The 27,135-nt window shown below is 43.8% G+C and overlaps 1 protein-coding gene across 3 annotated transcripts in view; it reads left to right on the top strand.

Annotated features, from left to right (window-relative positions):
* The window catches only part of phkb (phosphorylase kinase, beta), a 408,331-nt gene that overhangs the window by 11,256 nt on the left and 369,940 nt on the right, over positions 1–27,135 (top strand). For all 3 annotated transcript variants that reach the window (XM_038806656.1, XM_038806654.1, XM_038806655.1), the window contains one exon: positions 22,529–22,615. In XM_038806656.1, coding sequence (XP_038662584.1) covers positions 22,529–22,615 — 87 coding nt within the window. The remainder of the gene's footprint in view (positions 1–22,528; positions 22,616–27,135) is intronic.

The following is a 27,135-nucleotide window of genomic DNA, read 5'->3' on the forward strand; positions in this document are numbered from 1 at the left end:
TGAAATGAAAATCGCTTATTGTCACGAGTAGGCTTCAATGAAGTTACTGTGAAAAGCCCCTAGTCGCCACATTCCGGCGCCAGTCCGGGGAGGCTGGTACGGGAATCGAACCGTGCTGCTGGCCTGCTTGGTCTGCTTTAAAAGCCAGCGATTTAGCTCAGTGAGCTAAACCAGCCCCTTGGGGCAGAAGTGAGAAATGGGACTGAGAACAGGTCTTGGACTGAGGGGAGGAGAGTTGGAAGAGTGTTTCTAGTTCTATTTTTTACTTCACTCTGTTATATGGGTTAAATAAATGGGGTAGAGTTGTGGTTTTGGATGAGATGGGGGGGGGGTTCTGTCTTCGTTTTTTTTGTAGCGATGGTTTTTCTTGGGTCTGTATGTTTGCACTGGATATGTTATTTGTATTTTCTTGTTGCTTTCCTGGGACCGGGTAAGGGGAGGGGAGTGGAGGGAGCCTTGGCAGGGGCCCCTGCACTAAAAAACTTAAGCCAGCTAGTGAACAGAGGTGATGGGGGGGGGGGCTGTGGACCATGGTGTTTGCGACCTAAAAAGTTTAAGGCCGATGTGGCTATGTTGCAGGAGACTCATTTGAAGGCGAAAGATCAGTTGAGGCTCCGGAAAGGCTGGGTAAGCCAATTGTTTCATTCGGGGTTTGACAGCAGGACCTAGGGGGGGTTGTAGTTTTGGACAGTAAGAGAATGAGGTTCCAGATGGAGAAGCTGGTGGCGAATGAGGTGGGCAGATATGTGATAGTAACTGGGGCATTGGAGGGAAAGTTGGTGGTGTTGGCAAGTTGTGTATGGCCCTAACTCTGATGATGCGGGGTTTGTGAGGAGGGTATGTGGGGCCATAAGCTGATAGTGGGTGCGGACTGGAACTTTGTGCAGGAGCCAAGGCTAGCTAGGTTGCAGCTGCACTTGCTTGTCACTGCGCTATCGTGCCGCCCTCTATGTTGAGGATAGATTTTTATTTGAGGATAGATTTTTTTTTTTGTAGTGGGGCAGGCGCTGTTGGCTGGGGTTAGGGGATCAGAGTACTCTGATAGCAATTTCGGATCATGCGCCACATTGGGGGACATGGTCTTGGAGAAGGGGACAGTGCAGAGGCCGGCACGGTAGCGCAGGGATTTGATGTGGGGTTGCCAGGGGTCTGAAGTTTTTGTGAAAAGATTGAGAGGGTAATTGAGGAATCGTGAGTTTTAACTGAATGGGGGAGGTATCGCAGGCGATGGTATGGGAGGCTCGGAAGGCGGTAGTGAGGGGGGAGATGATATTGTTTACAGCTAAGATGGATAAGGAGGAGAGGGTGAAGCGACAAAGGTTGGTAGATGAAATGTTGGAGGTACGCAGGGGATGCAGATCCATCACTTTTAGATGGGAGGGAGTACAGGCTAGTTTTAATCAGTTTTCCACGGGAAAGGCAAAGGGAGCAGTTTGAGTATGGGGAGAAGGCTGGCAGGTCAATTTCAGAGGGAGGTGGCGGCAAGGGAAATTGTCCAGCTGCAGGATAGGACAGGGAAATTGGTGGTGGGCCCGGATCAAATCAACAGGGTGTTTGAGGAGTTCCATGAAAATTTGTATAGGTCAGAGCCACCGGGGGAGGACCAGGGGATGTGCGAATTCCTGGACGTTCTGGAGTACCCAAGGTTGGTGGAGGAAGATGGGTCCACCTTGGAGCGGTCAGTAGGGGTACAGGAGATAAAGAAGAAAATTGAGAGGATGCAGTCGGGGAAGGTGGCAGGACCAGATGGGTTCCCAGTGGAGTATTATAAGAAATGTAGGGTTAAGTTGGCTCCGCTGATGGAGTGGATGTTTGAGAAGGCGATAAGGAATGGGGTGCAGCCACAGACTTTGGGGCAGGCCACAATTTCCTTGCTACTGAAGAAGGATAAGGATCCGACAAGAGTGTGAGTCATACAGGCCTACATCACTGCTGAATGTGGATGCGAAGATATTGGCGAAGGTTCTGGAGGCTAGGTTGGAGGGGTGCCTCCTGAAGGTTTTAGGGGAGGACCAGACAGAGTTTGTGAAAGGGCGGCAGCGATTCTCGAATAGTGGAGGGTGCAAATATAGGTTATGTCACCGGCTGAGAGAAAGGAGGCAGAGATGAAGTAAAGGAATTTGAGTGAGGGTATTTGATTGCGGTGCTAGAGAGGTTTGGGATCGGGCCGGGATTTGTGGAATGGGTACGGTTATTGTATAGGGAGCCGAGTGTCCGCACAAACATCACTCTGCGGGGGGGGGGGGGGGGGGGGGGGGGGGGGGGGAGAAAGAAAGAGGTAGTCAGGGTTAGGAAGGTACTTCCGCAGAAAGGACGGCAGACAAGGGGATTGGGCCTCCTGAATTTATTGGACTATCGGGTGACGAATGTCGAAAATGTGAGGAGTTGGGTTGGAAGTGGGAGACCCAGTGGGAAGAGAATCTGTGCAGGGGGTCGGGGTTGAGGACATTGGCAACAGTGCCACTCCCAATGGCCCTGGGTAAATATTCAGAGAGTCCGGTGGGTGTGACAACGCTGATGATTTGGAGGCAGTTGAGGCATCACTTTAAGTTGTGGAAGGGGTCAAGGGAGATGCCGATTAGGGGGAACCATAGATTTGAGACAGGGAAGTTGGATAGGATGTTTTGGAGATGGGACGATTAGGGGTTGGTTTAGCTCACAAGGCTAAATCGCTGGCTTTTAAAGCAGACCAAGCAGGCCAGCAGCACGGTTCGATTCCCGTACCAGCCTCCCCGGACAGGCGCTGGAATGTGGCGACTAGGGTCTTTTCACAGTAACGTCATTGAAGCCTACTCGTGACAATAAGCAATTTTCATTTTGTTTTCATTTCAGGAGAGTGGAGTCAGCGTATTAAAAGGCCTGCTCCTAAGAAGTCGTTTTGTGAGGCTTGAAGAGTTGGGGGAGAAATATGGGCTGGGGCAGGAGGAAGTATTTGGGTACCTGCAGCTCTGGGACTTTGCCAGGAAGGAGGTTCAGAGCTTCCCAATGGCACGGACCCCACTTTGTTGGAAGGGGTATTGACGGCAGGGGGAATGGAGAAAGGGGAAGTGTTGGCGAGCTATGGGAGGATTTTGGGGGAGGATAAGGTATGCTTGGAGGGTATTAAAGCCAAGTGGGAGGAAGAGTTGGGGGAGGTTATGAAAGATGGTCTATGGTATGAGGTGCTCCGGAGGGTAAACATTTCAACCTCGTGCATGAGGTTGGGGCTGAGACAGCTGAGCGTCGTGTATAGGGCGCACCTTGCGTGGGCAAGGTAGAGCCGATTCTTTGAGGTGGTCGAGAATGTATGTAAGCAATGTGGGAGGGGCCCCGTGAATCGTATTCACATGTTTAGGGGCTGGTTTAGCTCACCAGACTAAATCGCTGGCTTTTAAAGCAGACCAAGCAGGCCAGCAGCACGGTTCGATTCCCGTACCAGCCTCCCCGGACAGGCGCCGGAATGTGGCGACTAGGGGCTTTTCATAGTAACTTCATTGAGTAACTGGCTTGAGAGATGGTGCAGGAGGGAGGTGTTCAGATTTTTGGGACATTGGAACCGGTTCTGGGGGCAGTGGGACCATTACAAACCGGATGGTCTACACCTGGGCAGGACTGGAACCAATGTCCTAGGGGGTGCTTTCGCTAACACTGTTGGGGCGGTTTTAAACTAATGTGGCAGGGGGATGGGAACCAGATTAGGAAGTTAGTGGTCAGTAAAGAAGCAGCAACTAAAGCCAGTAAGGTACGATACAATAAACTCAATGTGACTAAGGGGAAGAGTAGACAGGAAGAGATGGTGAACGCAAAGGTGGTCTGAGGTGCATTTGTTTTAATGCGAGAAGTGTAGCAGGTAAGGCAGATGAACAATGTGGCGAGGCCACATTGGATTTGGTACTGGGTAATGAACCCGGCCAGGTGTTAGATTTAGATGTAGGTGAGCACTTTGGTGATAGTGATCACAACTCGGTTATGTTTACTTTAGCAATAGGCAGGGATAGGTATATACCGCAAGGCAAGAATTATAGCTGGGGGAAAGGCAATTATGATGCTATTCGGCAAGATTTAGGATGGGGAAGGAAACTGCAGGGGATGGGTACAATCGAAATGTGGAGCTTTTTCAAGGAACAGCTACTGCGTGTCCTTGATAAGTATGTACCTGTCAGGCAGGGAGGAAGTTGTCGAGCAAGGGAACCGTGGTTTACTAAGGAAGTTGAAGCACTTGTCAAGAGGAAGAAGAAGGCTTATGTTAGGATGAGACATGAAGGCTCAGTTAGGGCACTTGAGAGTTACAAGCTAGCCAGGAAGGACCTAAAGGGAGAGTTAAGAAGAGCGAGGAGAGGACACGAAAAGTCATTGGCGGATAGGATCAAGGAAAACCCTAAGGCTTTCTATAGGTATATCAGGAACAAAAGAATGACTAGAGTAAGATTAGGGCCAATCAAGGATAGTAGTGGAAAGTTGTGTGTGGAATCAGAGGAGATAGGGGAAGCATTAAATGGATATTTTTTGTCAGTGTTTACACTGGAGAAAGACAATGTTGTCGAGGAGAACACTCAGGTTCAGTCGACCAGGCTAGATGGAATTGAGGTTCAAAAGGAGGAGGTGTTAGCAATTTTAGAAAATGTCAAAATAGATAAGTCCCCTGGGCCAGATGGGATTTATCCTAGGATTCTCTGGGAAGCCAGGGAGGAGATTTCAGAGCCTTTGTCCCTGATCTTTATGTCGTCTTTGTCGACAGGAATAGTGCCGGAAGACTGGAGGATAGCAAATGTTGTCCCCTTGTTCAAGAAGGGGAGTAGAGACAACCCTGGTAATTATAAACCTGTGAGTCTTACTTCGGTTGTGGGTAAAATGTTGGAAAAGGTTATAAGAGATAGGGTTTATAATCATCTTTAAAAGAACAAGTTGATTAGCGATAGTCAACACGGTTTTGTGAAGGGTAGGTCATGCCTCACAAACCTTTATTGAGTTTTTTGAGAAGGTGACCAAATGGGTGGATCAGGGTAAAGCTGTTGATGTGGTGTATATGGATTTCAGTAAGGCGTTTGATAAGGTTCCCCATGGTAGGCTATTGCAGAAAATAAGGAAGTATGGAATTGAAGGTGATTTAGTGGTTTGGATCAGTAATTGGCTAGCTGAAAGAAGACAGAGGGTGGTGGTTGATGGCAAATGTTCATCCCGGAGTTCAGTTACTAGTGGTGTACCGCAAGGATCTGTTTTGGGGTCACTGCTGTTTGTCATTTTTATAAATGACCTGGAAGAGGGTGTAGAAGGATGGGTTAGTAAATTTGCAGATGACACGAAGGTCGGTGGAGTTGTGGATAGTGCTGAAGGATGTTATAGAATACAGAGGAACATTGATAAGCTGCAGAGCTGGGCTGAGAGGTGGCAGATGGAGTTTAATGTGGAAAAGTGTGAGGTGGTTCACTTTGGAAGGAGTAACAGGAATGCAGAGTACTGGGCTAATGGCAAGATTCTTGGTAGTGTAGATGAACAGAGAGATCTCGGCATCCAGGTACATAAATCCCTGAAAGTTGCCACCCAGGTTAATAGGGCTGTTAAGAAGGCATATGGTGTGCTAGCCTTTATAAGCAGGGGGATTGAGTTTCGGAACCACAAGGTCATGCTGCAGCTGTACATAACTCTGGTGCGGCCGCACCTGGAGTACCGCGTGCAGTTCTGGTCACCACATTATAGGAAGGATGTGGAAGCTTTGGAAAGGGTTCAGAGGAGATTTACTAGGATGTTGCCTGGGATGGAGGGAAGGTCTTACGAGGAAAGGCTCAGGGAATTGAGGTTGTTTTCGTGAGAGAGGAGAAGGCTGAGAGGTGACTTAATAGAGACATATAAGATAGTCAGAGGGTTAGATAGGGTGGACAGTGAGAGTCTTTTTCCTCGGATGGTGATGACCAACACGAGGGGACATAGCTTTAAATTGAGGGGTGATAGATTATAGGACAGATGTCAGAGGCAGTTTCTTTACTCAGAGAGTAGTAGGGGTGTGGAACGCCCTGCCTGCAACAGTAGTAGACTCGCCAACTTTAAGGGCATTTAAGTGGTCAGTGGATAGACATATGGATGAAAATGGAATAGTGTAGGTCAGATAGGCTTCAGATGGTTTCACAGGTCGGCGCAACATCGAGGGCCGAAGGGCCCGTACTGCGCTGTAGTGTTCTATGTTCTATGTTCTAACTTAGGGCTTGGATCAGTACCTGGGAATATGATGCTATTGGTATTACTGAGATTTGGTTGAGGGAAGGGCAGGACTGGCAACTGAATATCCCAGGGTATAGATGCTTCAGGAGGGATAGAGAGGGAGGTAGAAGGGGTGGAGGAGTTGCATTACTCGTCAGAGATGATATCACAGCTGTGATTAAGGAGGGCACGATGGTGATTCGAGCACTGAGGCAATATGGGTGGAGCTGAGAAATAGGAAGGGTGCAGTAACATTGTTGGGACTTTACTACAGGCCTCCCAAAAGCGAGCATGAAGTAGAAGTACAAATATGCAGACAGATTATAGAAAAATGTAGGAGCAATAGGGTGGTTGTGATGGGAGATTTTAACTTCCCCAACATTGAATGGGATTCGTGTAGTGTTGGAGGCGTAGATGGAGCAGAGTTTGTAAGGAGCATCCAGGAGAGTTTTTTAGAGCAGTATGTAAATAGGCCAACTCGGGAAGGGGCCATACTGGACCTGGTATTTGGGAATGATCCCGGCCAGGTGGTTGATGTTTCAGTCAGTGATTACTTTGGGAATAGCGATCACAATTCCGTAAGTTTTAGAATACTCATGGACAAGGACAGGAGGGGTCCGAAAGGAAGAGTGCTAAATTGGGGAAAGGCAGAGTATAACAAAATTTGTCAGGAGCTAGGGAATGTGGATTGGAAGCAGCTGTTTAAGGGTAAATCCACATTTGATATGTGGGAGGCTTTTAAAAAGAGGTTGATTAGAGTGCAGGACAGACATGTTCCTGTGAAAATGAAAGATAGAAATGGCAAGATTAGGGAACCATGGATGACAGTCGAAATAGCTGGGGCCTTAACAGATATCTTTGCAGCATCCTTGAGCACGGGTGAGGTCCCGGAGGACTGGAGAATTGCTAATGTTGTCCCCTTGTTTAAGAAGGGTAGCAGGGATAATCCAGGGAATTATAGACCTGTGAGCTTGACGTCAGTGGTAGGCAAACTGTTGGAGAAGATACTGAGGGATAGGATCTATTCACATCTGGAAGAAAATAAACTTATCAGTGATATGCAGCATGGTTTTGTGCAGGGAAGGTCATGTCTTACAAACCTAATAGAATTCTTTGAGAAAGTGACAAAGTTAATTGATGAGGGAAGGGTTGTAGATGTCGTATACATGGACTTTAGTAAGGCGTTTGATAAGGTTTCCCATGGCAGGTTGATGGAAAAAGTGAAGTTGTATGGGGTTCAGGGTGTACTAGCTAGATGGATAAAGAACTGGCTGGGCAACAGGAGACAGAGTTGTGGTGGAAGGGAGTGTCTCAAAATGGAGAAGGGTGACGAGTGGTGTTCCACAGGGATCCGTGCTCGGACCACTGTTGTTTGTGATCTACATAAATGACCTGGAGGAAGGTATAGATGGTCTGATTAGCAAGTTTGCAGATGAAACTAAGATTGGTGGAGTTGCATATAGTGAGGAGGACTGTCAGAGAATACAACAAAATATAGATAGATTGGAGAGTTGGGCAGAGAAATGGCAGATGGAGTTCAATCCAGGCAAATGCGAGGTGATGCATTTTGGAAGATCAAATTCAAGAGCGGACTATATGGTCAATGGAAGGGTCTTGGGGAAAATTGATGTGCAGAGAGATCTGGGAGTTCAGGTCCATTGTACCCTGAAGGTGGCAACGCAGGTTGATAGAGTGGTCAAGAAGGCATACAGCATGCTTGCCTTCATCGGACGGGGTATTGAGTACAAGAGTTGGCAGGTCATGTTACAGTTGTATAGGACTTTGGTTCGGCCACATTTGGAATACTGCGTGCAGTTCTGGTCGCCACATTACCAGAAGGATGTGGATGCCTTGGAGAGGGTGCAGAGGTGGTTCACCAGGATGTTGCCTGGTATGGAGGGTGCTAGCTATGAAGAAAGGTTGAGTAGATTAGGATTGTTTTCGTTGGAAAGCCGGAGGTTGAGGGGGGACATGATTGAGGTCTACAAAATTATGAGAGGTATGGACAGGGTGGATAGCAACAAGCTTTTCCCAAGAGTGGGGGTGTCAGTTACAAGGGGTCACGATTTCAAAGTGAGAGGGGGAAAGTTTAAGGGAGATGTGCGTGGAAAGTTTTTTACGCAGAGGGTGGTGGGTGCCTGGAACGCTTTACCAGCAGAGGTGGTAGAGGCGGGCACGATAGCATCATTTAAGAAGCATCTAGACAGGTATATGAATGGGTGGGAACAGAGGGAAGTAGACCTTGGAAAATAGGAGACAGGTTTAGATAAAGGATCTGGATCGGCGCAGGCTGGGAGGGCCGAAGGGCCTGTTCTTGTGCTGTAATTTTCTTTGTTCTTTGTTTGTTCTTTGTTTGTTCTTTGTTCTACTCGTGACAATAAGCGATTTTCTCTTTCTCTTTTCTCTTTTGGTCCTGCCGGAAGTTGGAGGGGTATTGGAGGGAGATTTTTAAGCTCCTCTTAGGGTAAACAATGAACAAAGAAAAGTATAGCACAGGAACAGACCCTTCGGCCCTCTAAGCCCGTGCCGACCATGTTGCCCGTCTAAACTAAAATCTTCTACACTTCCTGGGTCCGTATCCCTCTATTCCCATCCTATTCATGTATTTGTCAAAATGCCCCTTAAATGTCACTATCGTTCCTGCTTCCACCATGTCCTCTGGCAGCGAGTTCCAGGCACCCACTACCCTCTGTGTTTAAAAAAAAACTTGCCTCGTACATCTCCTCTAAACATTTCCCCTCACACCTTAAAGCTATGCCCCCGAGTAATTGACCCCTCTACCCTGGGGAAAAGCTTCTGACTATCCACTCTGTCTATGCCCCACATAATTTTGTAGACCTCCATCAGGTTGCTGCTCAACCTCCGTTGTTCCAGTGAGAACAAACTGAGTTTGTTCAACCGCTCCTCATAGCTAATGCCCTCCATACCAGGCAACATCCTGGTAAATCTCTTCTGCACCCTCTGTAAAGCCTCCACATCCTTCTGGTAGTGTGGCAACCAGAATTGAACACTATATACTCCAAGTGTGGCCTAACTAAGGTTCTATACAGCTGCAACATGACTTGCCAATTCTTACACTCAGTGCCCCGGACAATTCACATGGTACATTTGAATTTGTAGATGGGGTCCCTAGAAGCCATTTTGGGGTGTTGGACCAGCCTGGTTTGCAGGTGGGTGCAGGGCAAATGTTTTAGCCTTCGCCTCACTGATTGACCGGAGGCGGGACCTGTTGGGGGGGAGGTCAGCTTCTCTGCCCGGTGCCTTGGCTTGGCGGGGGGACCTGCTGAAATTTCTGACGCTCGAGAAGGTGAAGTTTGAGCTGAGGGGAGGATGGAAGGGTTCTACAATTCATGGGCTTTGTTTAGCATGCAGTTTCAAGAATTGTATGCCTTTGAACATTGGGGGGGGGTCTATTGGGGGCGGTTTGAACACATTGGTTATGGGAAGACTGTTAATTCTCTTTTGGGCTTTTTGTTTTGTTGTATTTGTAATGTATGGGTGAGGTTTGGGTTTGGATGTTGAAGGGGACGCTGTTTGGGGGATTGATACTGTATTTGTTATTGTTGGTTATCTTTTGTTGTGTATTTGATGAAAATGTGGAAAATGAGGAGAATAAAAAAAAAAATTATTGTTCACAATGTAATCTGGATAGGCCCGGAGATCCTTACACAGAATTCCAGGTCCGCCAACAGACTGACATTTAACGCCACCCCTTGTGATGCCCCCAGCCTGCCTGCAACTTCAAGTCCACCCAATGTGGAGCATGGTCAGAAATGACCATCGCCGAATACTTGACTTCTTCTCGCCTGCCAACAGCACCCAGCTCATGACAAAGTAATCAATCCTGGGGAACACATTATGTACTGAGGGAAAGACTGAAAACTCTTTCTCCCGGGGATCCCCGAACCACCAAGAGTGTTCCCCCTCCCCCCCCCCCCCCCAAAGAAGTTGGAAGAGTGAGTGAGCCGGGTGGGAGGGGTCTTTGATTATGCTCCCCGCTTTCCCCAGGCAGCGGGAGGTGTAGATGGAGTCAATGGATGGGAGGCCAGTTCGTGTATGGACTAGGCTGTATTCACGACTCTCTGAAGTTTCTTGCAGTCCTTTGTCGAGCAGTTGCCATACCAGGCTGTGAGGCAGCTAGGTAGGATGTTTTCTATGGTGCATCTGTAAAAGTTGATAAGAGTTAATGTGGACATGCTGAATTTCCTGAGGAAGTATAGGCGCTGTTGTGCTTTCTTGGTTGTAGCGTCAACGTGGGTTGACCAGGACAGATTTTTGGAGGTGTGCACCCCTAGGAATTTGAAACTGCTAACCATCTCCATCTCGGCCCCGTTGATGCTGACAGGGTTGTGTACAGTACTTTGCTTCCTGAAGTCAATGACCATCTCTTTAGTTTTGCTGGCATTGAGGGAGCGATTGTTGCCGCTGCACTACTCCACTAGGTTCTCTATCTCCTCCTGTATTCTGACTCGGCGTTATTCGAGATCCAGCCCACTATGGTCGCATCATCAGCAAACTTGTAGATGGAGTTGGAACCAAATTTTGCCACGCAGTTGTTTGTGTGTATAGGGAGTAGGGGGCTTAGTACGCAGCCTTGCGTGGCCCCGGTATTGAGGACTATTGTGGAGGAGGTGTTGTTGTTTATTTTTTCTGATTGTAGCCTTTAGGTCAGAACGTCAAGGATCCAGTTGCAGAGTGAGGAGCCAAATCCCAGGTTTTGGCTGGGATTATGGTGTTGAAGGCGGAGCTGTAGTCAATAAAAAGGAGTCTGATGTAGGAATCCTTGTTGTCGAGGTGATCTAGGGATGGGTGCAGGGCCAGGGAAATGGCGTCTGCTGTGGACTGGTTGCGGCGGTCTGCGAATTGCAGTGGATCAAGGCATTCTGGGAGTATGGAGGTGATGCACTTCATGACCATCCTCTGCACGTTCTCCCATGTCTGTGTGGGCTTCCTCCGGGTTCTCCAGTTTCCTCCCAAACCCGAAAGATGTGCATGTTCGGTTAATTGGACATTCTGAACTCTCCTTCTGTGTACCCGAACAGGCGCCAGAGTGTGGCGACTAGGGGATTTTCACAGTAATTTCATTGCAGTGTTAATGTAAGACTACTTGTGACAATAATAAAGATTATTATAAATGACCAAAAACTCATTCTCTTGGGGGCGGCACGTTGCATAGTGGTTAGCACTGCTGCCTAAGGCGCTGAGGACTCTGGTTCAAATCCTGGCTCTGGGTTACTGTCCGTGTGGAGTTTGCACATTCTCCCCCGTCTGTGCGGGTTTCACCCCCCCACCCCCCTCAATCAAGCCTAACCTAACTGGCTCAACAACACGCAGCCCCATCCCCACACTTTACTTCCGTTAGCTAGCCTACTTCCTAGTAATAGCAAGGCGACCATCGACCCAAACCCCGGCTCCACCTATTCCCTAATTGTTGCCTTCGCTCCTACCCCAAGCTCGCCCCTCTCCGCTGGTCCTCATCCCCACCGATATAACACCAAGGTCTGAACTCAGAGAAGAAATACCCCATTACCCCAAAACGACTAAATAACGGAAGAATAAACATAAAACAGAGCAGAGGAACGTCTCCTCTCAAACTATCCCTCCCAGAACCCAAACCCAACTCATATCAGCATGAACCTGAACAATAAAACCCCAGCCACCCATAAGCATCCGTCAAACCAGTCCCTGTTCATGGTCACTGATCAACCTGCTCCAGTGTTTCGAAAGAAAAGTCCTTCGAGTCAAACGTGACTCTCCCCTTACCGCCTATCAGCTGAGAGAACGTCCCAGAAAGGTGCTCGGTCAGCACTGAGCCCCTGACTCCCTCCGGTAGACCCACCAGCCTCAGGTTCATGCGCCTGGAAATGTTCTCCATGTATTTATGTTTTGCCATATTTCTGTCGCCGGCAATTGCCATTTTGGCTTCCAACGACGTGAATTGGCCCTCGTACTGAAACGAGGCCTCCTCCCATGCCTTCAACTTCTCAGCCTGCTTGCCTACCGCCTTGCCCAACTGCTCTTTGACCGGACCCAGAGTCTCTCTACGAAAACCTTAAATGCTGCCCTCATCTCCTGGCCATGCCTCAGGAACTCCTCATAAATCTCTCCAGCTCTTTTTCCAACACCCCAGCCATCATATCAAGGGTGATGGGCGCGGCCAGATCCCCCGGCACCTTTGTTGACTCCTTGCTTGGGTGCGACACATCTAATTTCTCCCCCACCGCCTCTTTTCAATGCTGACCTCGACATCACCCAATTTACTGTCTTTTACTCTCTGGGCTGTTGTGTTACAACCCGAAAGTTCCTCGCACAAAGGGCCAAAAAGCCTAAAGTACCTGGACCTGCGTGGTAAAGCGCATCCGGTTGTTACATGTTGCCGCACCGGAAGTCCCTTCCCCAATAGACCAATAGAGATCATGCAGGATCCTGCAAGTTCTCGAACTGGTGGCTGGGACCCTCATTGCCAACAGTAAATTCTGCCCTATAATTGAATCAGTAATGAGAAAGCATGGATTTAAAATACTTGGAAAAAGAATTAGACAAAAAATTAGAAAATAATTTTTCACACAGAGGTTTGTCCAGCATTTTCTGTTCTTGTTGGGTTAAGACCTAAAATGCATGACCTGAAAGAACAGTGGAACCAGGTTCCACTAGAATTTGTGCAAGGCAATTGGATATGTATTTGAAGATAACGAATTTACAGGGGTAAGGTCTTACGATCCTGCCCCAAATCCATATAGTGGCTCAATATTTAATATAATATTTTATTTTAGTTTTGACAGACTGAGGAAAGGATACCTTGCTCTAAAAGTGATTTCATGCAATATAGGAATATGGTATATAAAAACAAACTTTATTACGAATGCAGTATTAAAATATCTTTCACATCACACAATAAAAAAGCTTACTATTAGCCCTTAAACAATGCTAAGAACCTTTAAATGCTATCTTTACTTGTACTCAAACAACAGAACTATCTCCGATCTCAATCCACTTTTAAATACAGTTAGCAGACCTTTGAGACTGTTTTAAGAGATAGACCTGAATCATATCAGAATTTTGCAGGATCTCCAGCTGAAGTCTTCAGAAACTATCTTCATGACTTTCAGAAACTAACTGAACAACCTCTGCTTCTCTGCTAAAATGCCTGGTACTCTAGCTCTACCCATTAGTTACATCATTTTACCAACTTAACACAAAGTATCAAAGTAACTACTCCACAGTGAATCCACATAATCCAAACAAAGATCCATTAGTGCAAACTTTTACGATGCCTTAATTGCACATCTGGCTCCAAAAAACACAGTTGTCTTGCAAACCAGGTTAAAAACACTACTGCAACAGTTATATGTACACTAACCCAGTCGTTTAACCCTCATGCACAGAATCTATTTAATACAATATATCTGGAACTCCTACATTGATCACAGGGGCAAACCTTGATTGTTCTTTCAAAGAGCTGGTATAGATGCTATAGTCTCCAGGCCTACTTTGTGGTGTAAAATTTTAAGATCCATGATAAGACCAGGAGTAAGTAATTCAGCATTCCATTCAGTCAAATCATGCTTGAACTGTATCTTAATGATATCTCCTTGCCTGTTTCATATATCTTGAATTGCTGATATATCAATTTCAGTTTTTAATTTTTTAAGTGGCCAATCCTAGACTCTAGGCCAAGCCCTTTGGGGGAGAAAGAGATACAGATTACCATTATCTTTTGTAATGCTTCCCATTGTCCTTTGTTATTTTTTCCAACATCAACACTGAACAGCCTGGCTCTGATTTTAAGGTTACGTCGCCTTGTTTCCCCCACTGGAGGAAATAACTTCCCTTTGTTCACTCTATCTAATTCTTGAAGAATTTCAACATCTGAATTTGATCCTGCAATCATCCATACTCTAGGGACTACGAGTCAAATCAGTAATTTAACCCTTTTAGTCCTGGTATCATTGTGTTTTGTATTCCCCTCCCAAGATATCCTTCCCGAGATACAGTGGCCAAAACCTGAATGCTGCCCAGTAATGGGGTCTAGCCAGAGATTTATATTAATGGAAGATAACTTCCATCCCTTTGTTTTCCAGTTCCCTTGAGTTAAAGACCAAAATTCCATTATTAGTTTAAAAATATCTTGTACCTGTCCAGTAGCTTTATTGATTTTTCCTTTTTATTGATATTGAAAATATGGTACTGTCTTTTTTTTGTTGAAGTTGATGGTAATTCTCACATCTTTAATTAATTCAAAAGGGAACCTGGACATTCAGCAAATTAAAAATATAGATTTTTTTTTTTGCATTTCTGTTTTGCCTCTTTAAGTTACTCAGTATTACCGCTGATTAATGATGATTGCTGCTACTTTCAGTTTACCTCAACTACTGAGAATATTGGGCATTCTGGCTAGGTATTTCTGGGCCACAGATGTGGAACTGGCCTCTTAGATTCGATCACAAAAAATAAAGGTTAATCTGCACTCTGCTGTAGCATTTGAAGTTGATGCATTTCACTTCATTGACATTCTGCATGTACAGCCAATAGAACAGCATGAAATAGCTTTTTAATCTTTCAGTATGATAGGCATATGGGAGGTACTGACAGAGTTGACACAGTCTCGCCAGCTTTTAAGTATTTCGCAACAGGCATTTCATCAACTGCCAAAGTACTGCTGACATTTATACCTCTGTGATTATTTACACTTCTCAGCTGAGTGAAGACTTTCCAGCAGTGAAACACACCCAAGGAAGTCAGATGGAGTTTCAGGGAATTTAGAAGAAGTTCAGTTTAAGTAACCTTTTAGAAACTCCCTCTCTGCCAGATCTCTCTCTCTCTCTCACACACACCATTCCATATGTCTTTCTCAATCTTTATTTTGTTTCCTGTAGCCGATTTAATTTTCATTTCTACTTCCTGCTTCGTAATTCAAGGTTTAGGCTTTGCCTGGCTCAGTGAATATTGTTCAGTCTGATTGGTTGAAGAACGTCTCAGCTACTCACAGAGGGCACTGTGTTTGATCAGATGGCAGAATAGGGCAGGCCATCACTTAAAAAGCCACACAAAAACTAAGGGTAGCTGCCAGCAAAGTGAATGATGAGTGCTTTCCTTCGCCACTGACCACAAAATCTGTGCCAATATGAATTTGGGACAGAGAACAAACACAAAATGTCCGACCATGAATAAGAGAATGATAATCTGAATATGAAGAAATTAAAGCTCAATAGTATAGAACATCAGTTAGATTGTGGAGGTTCTCCACAGCAGAGGGAATCAAGGCCAAATGGGGGATGAAGTTGAAGTCGTCAAAAACATGGGGAGAAAAGCAACAGGAAAGACTTGCAACAGTATTTTGGATGGTAAATTATTTGGACACGTTCCTGTTTAATTATTTAATTTCCAAAAAACTCCAAAGATAGCTTGTAAAATAGCTTCGTTCCAGACATATACCCAAACTCTCTTCCTTAATCAGCACAGGAATTCTAGAATTTGTTTCTTCATCTTTGATAAAATATAGTCCTCTTATAGAGTTGTAAGTTACAATATTAATTTTAAATAAGTAGAGATACAGCTATAAGAGATAGAAAGATCGATGAATAGAGAGGAGATAAATAGTAGAGAAAAACATATTTTGTAACTAACTGGTTTATGCATATTTCCCATTTCAATTTAATATATCATAGTCTCAAGCAAGGGAAGTCTTGTGGTGCAGTGGTAGTGTCCCTGAGACTGGGCCAGAAGCTCAGGATTCAAGCCACATTTCAGGATTTGACGGCCAGAGAAGGTGCTATGTTCATAGCATTGCCAAAAGGTTGATTATCAGCCTGTAAAGCCTTCCAAAATACCTGACGGTAGGTGACAAGAGCAAGAGAGTTTCCTTGATAGCCTTGCCACAGAAGGCAACGGCAAATCACTGCAGTGCTTTGTCGAACATAGTAAGAAGTCTTACAACACCAGGTTAAAGTCCAACAGATTTGTTTAAAACACTAGCTTTCGGAGCACTGCTCCTTCCTCAGGTGAATGAAGAGGTATGTTCCAGAAACATATATATATATATATATATATATAGACAAATTCAAAGATGCCAGATAATGCTTGGAATGCGAGAATTTGCAGGTAATTAAATCTTTACAAATCCAGAGATAGGGGTAACCCCAGGTTAAAGAGGTGTGAATTGTCTCAAGCCAGGGCAGTTGGTAGGATTTTGCAAGCCCAGGCCAGATGGTGGGGGATGAATGTAATGCGACATGAATCCCAGGTCCCGGTTGAGGCCGCACTCGTGTGTGCAGAACTTGGCTATAAGTTTCTGCTCAGCAATTCTGAAAGCCGCCTTGGAGAACGCTTTCCCCTATCTCTGGATCTGTAAAGATTTAATTACCTGCAAATGCTTGCAATCGAAGCATTGTCTGGCATCTTTGAATTTGTCTATATGTATGTTTCGGGAACATACCTCTTCATTCACCTGAGGAAGGAGCAGTGCTCCAAAAGCTAGTGTTTGAAACAAACCTGTTGGACTTTAACCTGGTGTTGTAAGACTTCTTACTGTGCTCACCCCAGTCCAATGCCGGCATCTCCACATCTTGCCGAACATAATCATGGTGAAACCCAATGATAGTCCATACTCACCAATGCCCTCTCAGGACATGGCACTTGAAGGTAGGGGCATCTCGAAGAACGCTTTTTCCTCCAAACATTTGTTCTACTCTCATTTAGTGCAATTATACAGCATGTTCTGCACTACTTTTCATAATTCTGAAATGACATTCAATATTGTCTGGAGACCAATTGCTTTTTGTACTGTTCCTGAAACTAAATGGCTAAAAAATGAGAAACAAAGGTTTAGGGAATTAGAACTATTGTGAACATCCAGCTTAGTTCTCTGTTGAGAAATAACTTTTTGTTTGTTTTGGAAGAACTCTGCAACCCTTATAGACTGCATTATATAATAATTTAATTCACCCATTGTTTGCCTCCTAACCTCATGAAGAAAGACTTTGCTTTTCATGCAGGTTTGGATCTAATGCTTTGGCAGAACATGCTACTTCAGTCAACAATTGCTGCATTGTAATGGGGGTTTTGGTAATGACGAGACTTAACTAATAAATGTATATCAACAGTTTGAGTTGGCCCTGTTCACCTTTCTAAAAGCAAGATTTTATAAAGAAACATTGTGTTATTTCCAGATCCAAGAAATGCTTAAAAAAACCTTCAGACCAGTCGGATACAAATATTACGTCGGGAACATTCATCATATGCTGGCAACCAATCTTTAAACTTAAAATTTACATGATAGTGAAATGGATTTTCCATTAGATTGAAAGAGCCTTTATTAATGCGAAACTAAAATTCATTTTGAATAAGATCCCATTCTGATTTTGCTGCTTCAGATAGTCATTTGTATTGGTAGATATAAAGGGATCGTAGGGTCAATTCAATGTCTGGAAACTCATCTGGAAACACGTTCTTATGTCGAAACCAAATTGCTGAGAAATTTGTAGCTGTTCAATCTGTTTGCCCAGGTGTGGAAACTCTACCTCGAGAGACACTATTCACTTTCCAGAGAATTTAGTGCAGATTGGCTGAGTCAGAGTTTGAGAGTTCCCAAGTACTCACAAGTGTACTGATGGAATCTAGTTTAATCATTTTTAAAGAGTCTTCAGATGTAAATTCTGCATTAAACGGAACATTTTGATACAGTTTATTTTGCTGATCAAGAAAAGTGGTGTGAATGCTGTGATGGAATGGTTTTCCATATTTTCATCAGCATTAGCATCAACCACTGCTAATTTAAGTATTCTAATTAAAATTCTCTTTGCTAAGCCTCACAATGTGCCTTCAACTTAAATTCCAAACACTTGGGGTGGCACAGTGGTTAGCTGCCTCAGCACCAGGGACCTGGGTTTAACTTGTCCTTGGGTGACTCTGTGGAGTTTGTACATTCTCCCTATGTCTGGGTTTCCTCCGGGTAGTCCGGTATCCACCCACAGTCGTAAAGATGGTCAGGTTAGATGAATTAGCCATTCTAAATTGCCCTTGGTTCTAAAAGATGTGCAAATTAGGTGGAGTTTTGGGGATAGGGCAGGGAAGTGGGTCTAGGGAGGGTGCGCTTTAGATGGTCGGTGCAGACTCGATAGGTTGAAAGGCCTACCTCTTCACTGTAGCGATTCTATATGGATTCTTATGGCACCATTATAAATTTTCCATTTTCCATCCTAACCATTTACTTTGAGGTAGCAAGTTTGCTTAAATTACATGCCACTAATCCACATTCGGTGTTTGGTTAAAATTCCTCAAACTCATTATACAGTGGCAATTATTACAAAAAGTGGATGAAGCTTTCAATCCAGATATAAAAAGGAAACATTTATAATGCTTTTACGCATTTTACTGCTGCATTCTTTCAATGGTCAAACTGTTGTTCATCATAACCAAACTTTATCCCTTTGGGTGCATAAACTGTACTATTTTGGTACTTTTATAGAGCTGTGTTCATGAAAACTCTAAAATGTATTCCTGTGTAACATAGTGTGCAATCTATCCATTTTGGTTTGAAAATGGTAGATTTTACTGCAAAAACCTGAGATTCAGTCACTCAATACATATCTCGTATCAATACTAAGGGAATCAGGGGACATGGGAACAATGCAGAATGAGGTAGATCAGCCACAATCTTATTCAATGGCAGAGTGTGTTCAGGGACCAAATGGCCACCTGCTCCTATTTCTTTTGTTCTTAGAATCTGAGATAAAATAAATGAATATAATGAAGAGCTAGTTAGCTTTTGGACAAATAGCTTCCAGTTGAGGTCATCTCTAAATTCCTGATTCGTACAATGGCAGATATCAATCCTGCTTGTGCATGAAATATTCTTCAAGAAGAATTGATACTGAGATTCTCCTTCTGATAAACTACCAGCTTTTCAATTAATCCCTGTCCTGTTTAAACTCTGCTTTTAACTATTCTACAAGTATATGTTTTTAAAAAAAATTAACTTCTAATTGTTGAGGACTAACTCAACAGTATAATATATTTAATTCATAATATATCTAATTAGGAACAGAAAATGGATTTTGATAGATTTGACCGTCTCCAAAGACATTTGTCTGGGGCTGACAGCAGATTATGGTTTCCATAAACAAACCAGTTCCCCAAAGAAATGAAATACATAGCCTTATACATGAATGAGTGAGATCGCAAATTTGGGATTAACAATTGCCCCCAGAAATGCTGCATTGACTACCAGCGGACCACAACTCTCTTGGGAGGTCAAATTGATACACAATGGTAAAAGTCAAAATATCTATATCTTGTCACACATGTCAGAACGTAATAGGGAATATCTCGGAATTAACAAATATTTTTGCATGATTTTGTTAAACACACAAATCCCTCCAGCAGCAAGTGCTGATTATTTTTCATCAAAGTAATAATGCAACAACTAAATTTAAGAAAACAATTTCAGTATTTGATCTAAAAGGCAGTCTGATTTTTGTGTGGAGTGAATAAGCACTTCAAACTATTCTACAGTCCGATGAACCCTCTGCTGCCCAGTTTCTGAAGAGAAACCACCGTCTGGTTCTAGATCAGATGTTGCAGTTCACTGTTCTTTTCCTGCCTAATACAGGTTTTGGATTAGTGTGAACCGTGAAAGAAGAGCTCATGTCATGTTGCTGTTTGTGCAGGGGAGCAGGTTAAAATCATGGTGGAAGGTTTCACGGTTGATAAGTAACTCGAGATATCTTAATTGCTTACCAATTCTATGGTTGATCTCCATAATCAAAATCTGGAAATTGCAGTTCAGAAACAGAAACTGATAGTGCAAGTGTGGTTAATTATACAAGGCTGCAATTTGGAACCTTCCACCTTTCAAGCTAAACGGCAGGGCCACTGGTTACACCACTGTGCAGGTAAAGAGTGATGCAATTCCTTCCTCTTGGAATAGCACTTTTTGTATTTCAGCAAATCTCAGCTATTGGAGAAGAGTACCTAATCCAGCAGTACAATATTATCTCTGGACAGAGTACGATACTTTTTATTCTTTCATGGAATGTGAGCATTGCTGGCAAGACCAACCAGCATTTGTTGCCCTTTCCTAATTACCCTCAAGAAGATGATGGTTGCGGTGGTACTATGGTTAGCATTGCTGCCTCACTGTGCTGAGGGCCCGGGTTTGATTCTGGCCCTGGGTCACTATCTGTGTGGAGTTTGCACATTCTCCCCGTGTCTGCGTGGGTCTCCACCCCACAACCCAAAGATGTGCAGGGTAGGTGGATTGGCCATGCTAATTTGCCCCTTCATTGGAAAAATAAAAAAAAAGCTGCTGCAGTCCATCTGATATAGGTACTACACCCACAGTTCATTACAGAAACTTAAATATGTATTTTCCCTGTGATGTTTTGAGCAACATGTTATCCAACCCTATTTTATCATGTTAGCCTTCAGTGAATTGATCTGTATCATCAATACTTTTTGTCCCACCATCTATGTTGTGTTATTGTCTGTCACCCCTCCTCCCTCAGTAGAAACCGTGAACCCCCTTACTTGTTTCCTGCTTTGATGGGGAATGATGGTTCTTGAAATTCTTTTATTTATTTAAGGGATGTGGGCATAACTGGCCCGACCAACATTTATTGTCCATCCCGAATTGCCCTTGAGAAGATGGTGGCGAACTGTCTTCTTGAACCACTGCAGTCCCTGTGGTGTAGGTCTACCTACAATGCTGTACATCTGATGAGGCATGTACTGTATCTAGAAAAGATTCACATTTGGATTTAAGGGGAGGAGAAAAGTTATATTAACTAATATTTCAATAATCTCTAGAATTATTAATGAGAAGAAGATAAAATTAGTCAAAGTTAAATTCCTGAATTGGTAGATGAAAGAGTGCTTTCAAGAAATTACACTTCTGTGAATTTGGCAAAAAGGAAAGATCAGTCAACGACTGAGATTAGTAGAGTTGGGTAGTGAAATTAATGAAACAAAAACAAAGTGCTGGAGAATCTCAGCAGATGCAGCAGCATCCATGGAGAGGGAAACAGCAAACATTTCAAGTCCAATTTGACTCTTCTTTAGAAGAATAAATTCCAAAGAAGAATCAAAATGGCTTTAACCATTAACTCTGTTTCTCTTTCCACAGATGTTGCCAAACCTGCTGAGATTTTACAGAATTTTCTGTTTTTTCAGATCTGCCGCATCTACCATGTTTTGATTTTATACTAAAAATCATGCCTGTAAATTGAACCCTCAAAAAAAGAGTATTTTCTAGTTTACTTGTGTAGCCTTTAGCTTTGACATGAATGCACGGTAGCATGGTAGTTAGCACAATTGCTTCACAACTCCAGGGTCCCAGGTTCGATTCCCGGCTTGGGTTACTGTCTGTGCAGAGTCTGCATGGGTTTCCTCCGGGTGCTCCGGTTTCGTCCCACAGTCCAAAGATGTGCAGGTTAGGTGGATTGGCCATGCTAAATTGCCCTTGGTGTCCAAAATTGCCCTTAGTGTTGGGTGGGGTTACTGGGTTATGGGGATAGGGTGGAGTGTGGGCTTGCGTAAGGTGCTCTTTCAAAGAGCCGGTGCAGACTTGATGGGCTGAATGGCCTCCTTCTGCACTGTAAATTCTATGATCTAAAGGGAAATATTGCTAATACAGCATCCTGAATAAATCTCCTACCATGAACTGATGACATGTTATGAACTGAACTATTTTTGATGATTGCATTATCAATATTTTACAAAACTGCTTTTTTTTTTTAGCAGAGATCACCTTAACAATGTGCTATCTCTGAGATAATGATCTATGCAACCAAAGCAGAGTTAGGAATGGTCTAATGGATAAGCATATACTGTACGTTATGTACAATTATGTCCTGGAATAAGAGTTTGTTTGCCAAGCTTAATATGTGCATTCTGCATAATTACGAATGGTGAGGAAATGGAAAAGGATATTTGGAGTCCTGTTTAATCTCAACTGTCATAGATTAGTGATAAAACTGCCGATTACATTTAAAATTCACTGACTGAGTAGAATTGGTATTTTCATTTTACAGTAATAATTTTCTTCAGCTCTTCAGTATTGCTGATATGAATTGTAAAAACAATTTGGAGAATATTTACACTGAAATAATGCAACAATATTAAAAAACACGTCAAAATTATTTTAGTTGAGATCAAATCCTCTCCGCATTTTAAACTTCATTGTTTGTTTCTGATATTTGATTATAATGCAAATCTATAAGTAATTTTGTTTTGATGTGCATTGAACTAACTCTGCATTGTGACACAAATATACATTAACCTTATGGTTTCTAATTGATACTTTGCTACACGATTTCATCTCCATGTGATTGAAATATACAGTTTTATCTTTCCTTAGGCTCTGTATATGAACCTGCCAAATCTGTATCACTAACTTCAGCAGATCAAAATCGGTGGGACAAACTTGACAGATATTACAGAAATGGTAAGATGTTTTAAGCACATATTTTACATTTATAACTTGGGATAGTTGCTGTATCATTCGATTAGCAATTCAGAGACCCGGGATAGCGCTATGAGGACTCTGGTTTGGAATTTGAAGTCAATTTGGAATTAAAAGTCTAATGATGACCATGAAACCATTGTTAATTGTCATAAAAACCTATCTGCTCAGTAATGTCCTTCAGGGAACGAAGTATGTCATGCTTACCTGGTCTGATCGACATGTGAATCCAGACCCACAGCAGAATGGTTGACTCTTAAATGTCTTCTGAAATGGCCTCACAAGCCACACAGTTTAAGGGCAATTGGGGAAGAGTAACAAATGATGCCCACATGCTACGCTACGATGTCTGCATTCCATGAATGAATGAAAAAAACATTGTATCTGTTAAATGCTGTTTTTGAACGTAGTTGTCATGCAATCAATTTTATAGAATCAATTCTTGGATATAAGCTACTAAGGAAGAAAAGACTAATCATTTGATCCATGCTAATAGTAATTAAATTATATTCCACATTACATCAGGAATTTGGATTTCATCAGTGAAGAAACACAACGTAACATAAGTGTCATCATATATGTCTGTATTGCTTGCTCGACAATTGCCAGAAACTAATGACAATTTAACAGAAAGAACTTGTATTTATGTATTGCCTTATTGCACCGTCAGCTACTTTACAACCAATAAACTTCATTTGCTTAGTAGTCACTGTTCTCATATGGGCAAACAGAAGTCAATATACCACAAAGAGAAAGTTAAACCAGTTGATTTAACTTGGCCAGTTGGCCAGTTGATCTGTTTTTGGCGGTGATTATGGAAGGAACTTTGGCTAAGACAATGAAGAACTTGTGCTCTTCTTTGCATATTCCATTGGAGCCTTTAAACGCCAGGTGAACAGTTAAATGGGGCTTTATTTTAATATCTTGGGAAAACACCTCAGCAATACCCTCTTAGTTCTTATGCGCTATATAAAATCAACTTTTACATTAGGCTCAGTAATCTTGAAAATCACTATATTCCTGGATAATTCCACACTACATTATCTGCCACTCACTACAAACTGACTGAGTGATATATTAGTGCATTGCCATGAAGATTCTCTCTTCATTCTTCAACGTAGAAAGGTCTAGATCATGAAAATGAAAAATGGAAATCGCTTATTGTCACGAGTAGGCTTTAATGAAGTTACTGTGAAAAGCCCCTAGTCACCACATTCCAGCGCCTGTCCGGGGAGGCTGTTACGGGAATCGAACTGTGCTGCTGGTCTGCTTTAAAAGCCAGTGATTTAGCCCAGTGAGCTAAACCAGATCATAATCATAGGAACATTGGACTTAGGAGTAAGCCACAGTCTTCTCATCGCTCTTGTTGCTGCACAGCATACAGGTCCTTCTTCACAAGGAAGGAGAACAAAATTGCAGATGAGTCACATATGTTTTCATGTACTCTCCGCCAAGTATTATGAATCAGCATTGGTGAGGACCTGGGTACAAATTACCTGCTTTGCCTTCTGTAAATTGTGCTGCGAGTATATGACTAAGCAATAGGGCCAAAATGAATGATTTAATGGATTGAAAACAGTAAAAAGCAATCATTGGTGGAGAAGAAAATATGAAAGTTGCCAGAAAATTTTACAATGTAGTAAAATCAGTTTGAACTAGAGTTTGTGCAATTTTATCTCCTTTTTATTTCCTTTCACTCTTTGAGTTCAGAGATTTTACTGTTCAATGTGCTGTTTAATTGAGAATTTGAGACATCTTGTGGTGCAGTAGGTAGCATCCCTGCCTCTGATCTGGAAGGTATGAATTTCACCCCAGGACTTGAAAATGAAAATCGCTTATTGTCACGAGTAGGCTTCAATGAAGTTACTGTGAAAAGCCCCTGGTCGCCACATTCCGACGCTTGTTCGGGGAGGCCGGTACGGGAATTGAATCGTACTGCTGGCCTGCCTTGGTCTGCTTTAAAAGCCAGCGATTTAGCCCAGTGTGCTAAACCAGCCCCTTGATGGCGCAGGAAGGTATGTTCATAACCTGGTCAGATAGGTTGCGTATCAGCCTTTAAATCCTTTCAACACATGCCGGTGGCAGGCAGTAAGAGCAGGAAAGGTACCTGGTCAGCAGTCTGATAGAAAGAACGTCTCCACTATCACTACAACGTGTATGTACAAATGCAGCAACTCTGGCACCCTGAATGAAGTGCAACACCATAACTGTAAATTATACTTACTGTCTTTCTACATAATCTTGAAAATTCTGCTGCCATGCTGGCTCACTCAATAACTTCCTGGTTCCCCAGCATCACATTTGGAAGGTAACCTAATGATTCTAGTGGGAAATCCCTCCAGGAGGTTCCTGTGTAAGGATTTACCTGACAATTGTCCATTGCTCGAGGCTGGGAACCATCCAAGAATGCAATCTAAATCACTAACTTCACAGACGTATGCTGGTTTTACCCTGATACTTATTCAAAAAGAGTTAGAAAGAAAAAACACATCTAACTTCAGAGTAACTATTCTAAACATCCATAACCAAGACCAAGCTTGGGACACCCCACACACCCATGATTTCCCCCATGGAAGCCCTTCGCCGTAAGCAACCAACCCTATAGACACCCTGACACGTGCACCCCGATCTGGGAGGGGCGATTCTCCGAGCCCCGCGGCGGGCCGGAGAATCTCCGCAACTGCGCGCCAGTGTCGGGGCGCGATTCTCCATGGTGTGGAGAATCGGCGGCATTTGTGCCGGTGCGTTTGGCGCGGTGCCGGCCGCGGGCCGTTGGAATTGGTGGGGCCGCCGATTCTCCGGCCCGGATGGGCCGAGCGGCTGTGCCTATACGATAGTCCTGCTGGCGCCATTCACCCCTGGTCGCTGCCGGCAGGAACTCTGCGCGAACGGTCGGGGGAGCGACCTGTCGGGGAGAGGGGGGGGGCACCTTCACCAGAGGGGGGCCTCCAATGGGGTCTTGCCCACAATCTGGGCCCGCCATTTGGCGGGCCGGCCTCTTTTCCCCCCCCCCCCCCCCCCCCCCCCCCCCGGCCTACTTTCTGGCGCGGCCGGCCCCTGAACACTGATGCCATGTTGAGTCGGGGCCGGCGCGCTAAAGAAGTCCCCAGTGCATGCGCAGATTGGCGCGGCCCAACTGTACATGCGCAGGTTGGCACGGCGCCCATTTGGCACTGCTAAAGGACCGCTCCAGCGTGAATGCTCCAGTACCGTGCGAGCCCCCTATGGGGGGCACAATCGCTCGTGTCCGGGCCCGGTTCACGCCGTCGGCGTTCATGACAGTGCGAACACTTGGGCTCCATATTGGAGAATCGACCCCCTGATGTCTGAATCCCCCCCCCCTCCCTCCACTTACCTTTCAAATTTCACTTCTCCCTTTAAATTGTCCCTTTAAACACTTTAAGAGGATGTTTCTTTCCATTCCTCCTGTCCCGCTCAGCCTGAGGAAGGTCAGGTGAGACAGGGGCTTGACAATTTCAACAAGGGTAAGTCCATCCAGAGTGGCAATCTGCCAGTGATTGCCACTCCAAGGAAGTTGCAGGGCAATACATTTTATTTCTTCCCTAAATCTAAAACTGGTAATAGTTTTAATAAGAAAGATGTTTATTAGTCATAAATTAATAGATGGCTGTGTGAATAAAAAGGGATTGGGGGAATTTTGTGGCAAAGAAGACATTAAATGACCATACTTGAGCGTGGAGATTGGGATGAATTTGGGCTTGTTTATGTTGTGCTCCATTTTATCTATTGAAGCTTACTTATGAAAAATTGTTTGATTTTTGCCGCAAGCTCCTTGTTGTTATGTTGCACATTTTGCAGCATGTTATTTTTGAGCTAAAATTTTGCTAATTTCCAGTTGTTCTGTGAAGACGTGACAGTTCAATTTACTGTAACATTTTCAGATGGTCTGTGAAGATGTGACAGTTCAATTTATTTTAACATGCTCAGAAAGTGGCTTGATATATTTGCCATTCTTCACCACTCAGGAATCTCATCATAACCAGTATTTGAAAATATTTTAGAAATCTAAAATGGAACCAATTGTATTTTTATCTGTATTTTTCGGCTTCTTGCATCAGCAAATAACTCTGCTCCATTTGTTTTAAGCCTAAATTGTTGTATGACATGTCGTGGAAATTTTTATGGCGCAGAATAAACCCATAGATGCTGGAATGATTTTGAATTCAGGCTTAGTGAAAGCATGAGAATCGGGCATTCCTATGGACCGTTTCCGTTAATATCTGAACACAATTTGTACTAGTATTGTGCCGTGCAATTGGGTATGCTGTAAAACAATATACTGTAATGAACATTTGATGCAGTAATTATGCTGGATATTGATGCAAGTTTCAAGAATCTGAAAACGTGCTTAAAGTTTCACATTGAAAAATAAATAGTACAAACTATTGTCACAGACATTTTATTTGTGTTGCGCTGGCACAGCTTATAAAAGTTTCAGTGAATAAGTTCATTGCTTGCAGCCCACTGCTAGGTGAGTTTTA

This window comes from Scyliorhinus canicula, chromosome 9, assembly GCF_902713615.1.
Source record: "Scyliorhinus canicula chromosome 9, sScyCan1.1, whole genome shotgun sequence".
Classification (NCBI taxonomy): Eukaryota; Metazoa; Chordata; class Chondrichthyes; order Carcharhiniformes; family Scyliorhinidae; genus Scyliorhinus; species Scyliorhinus canicula.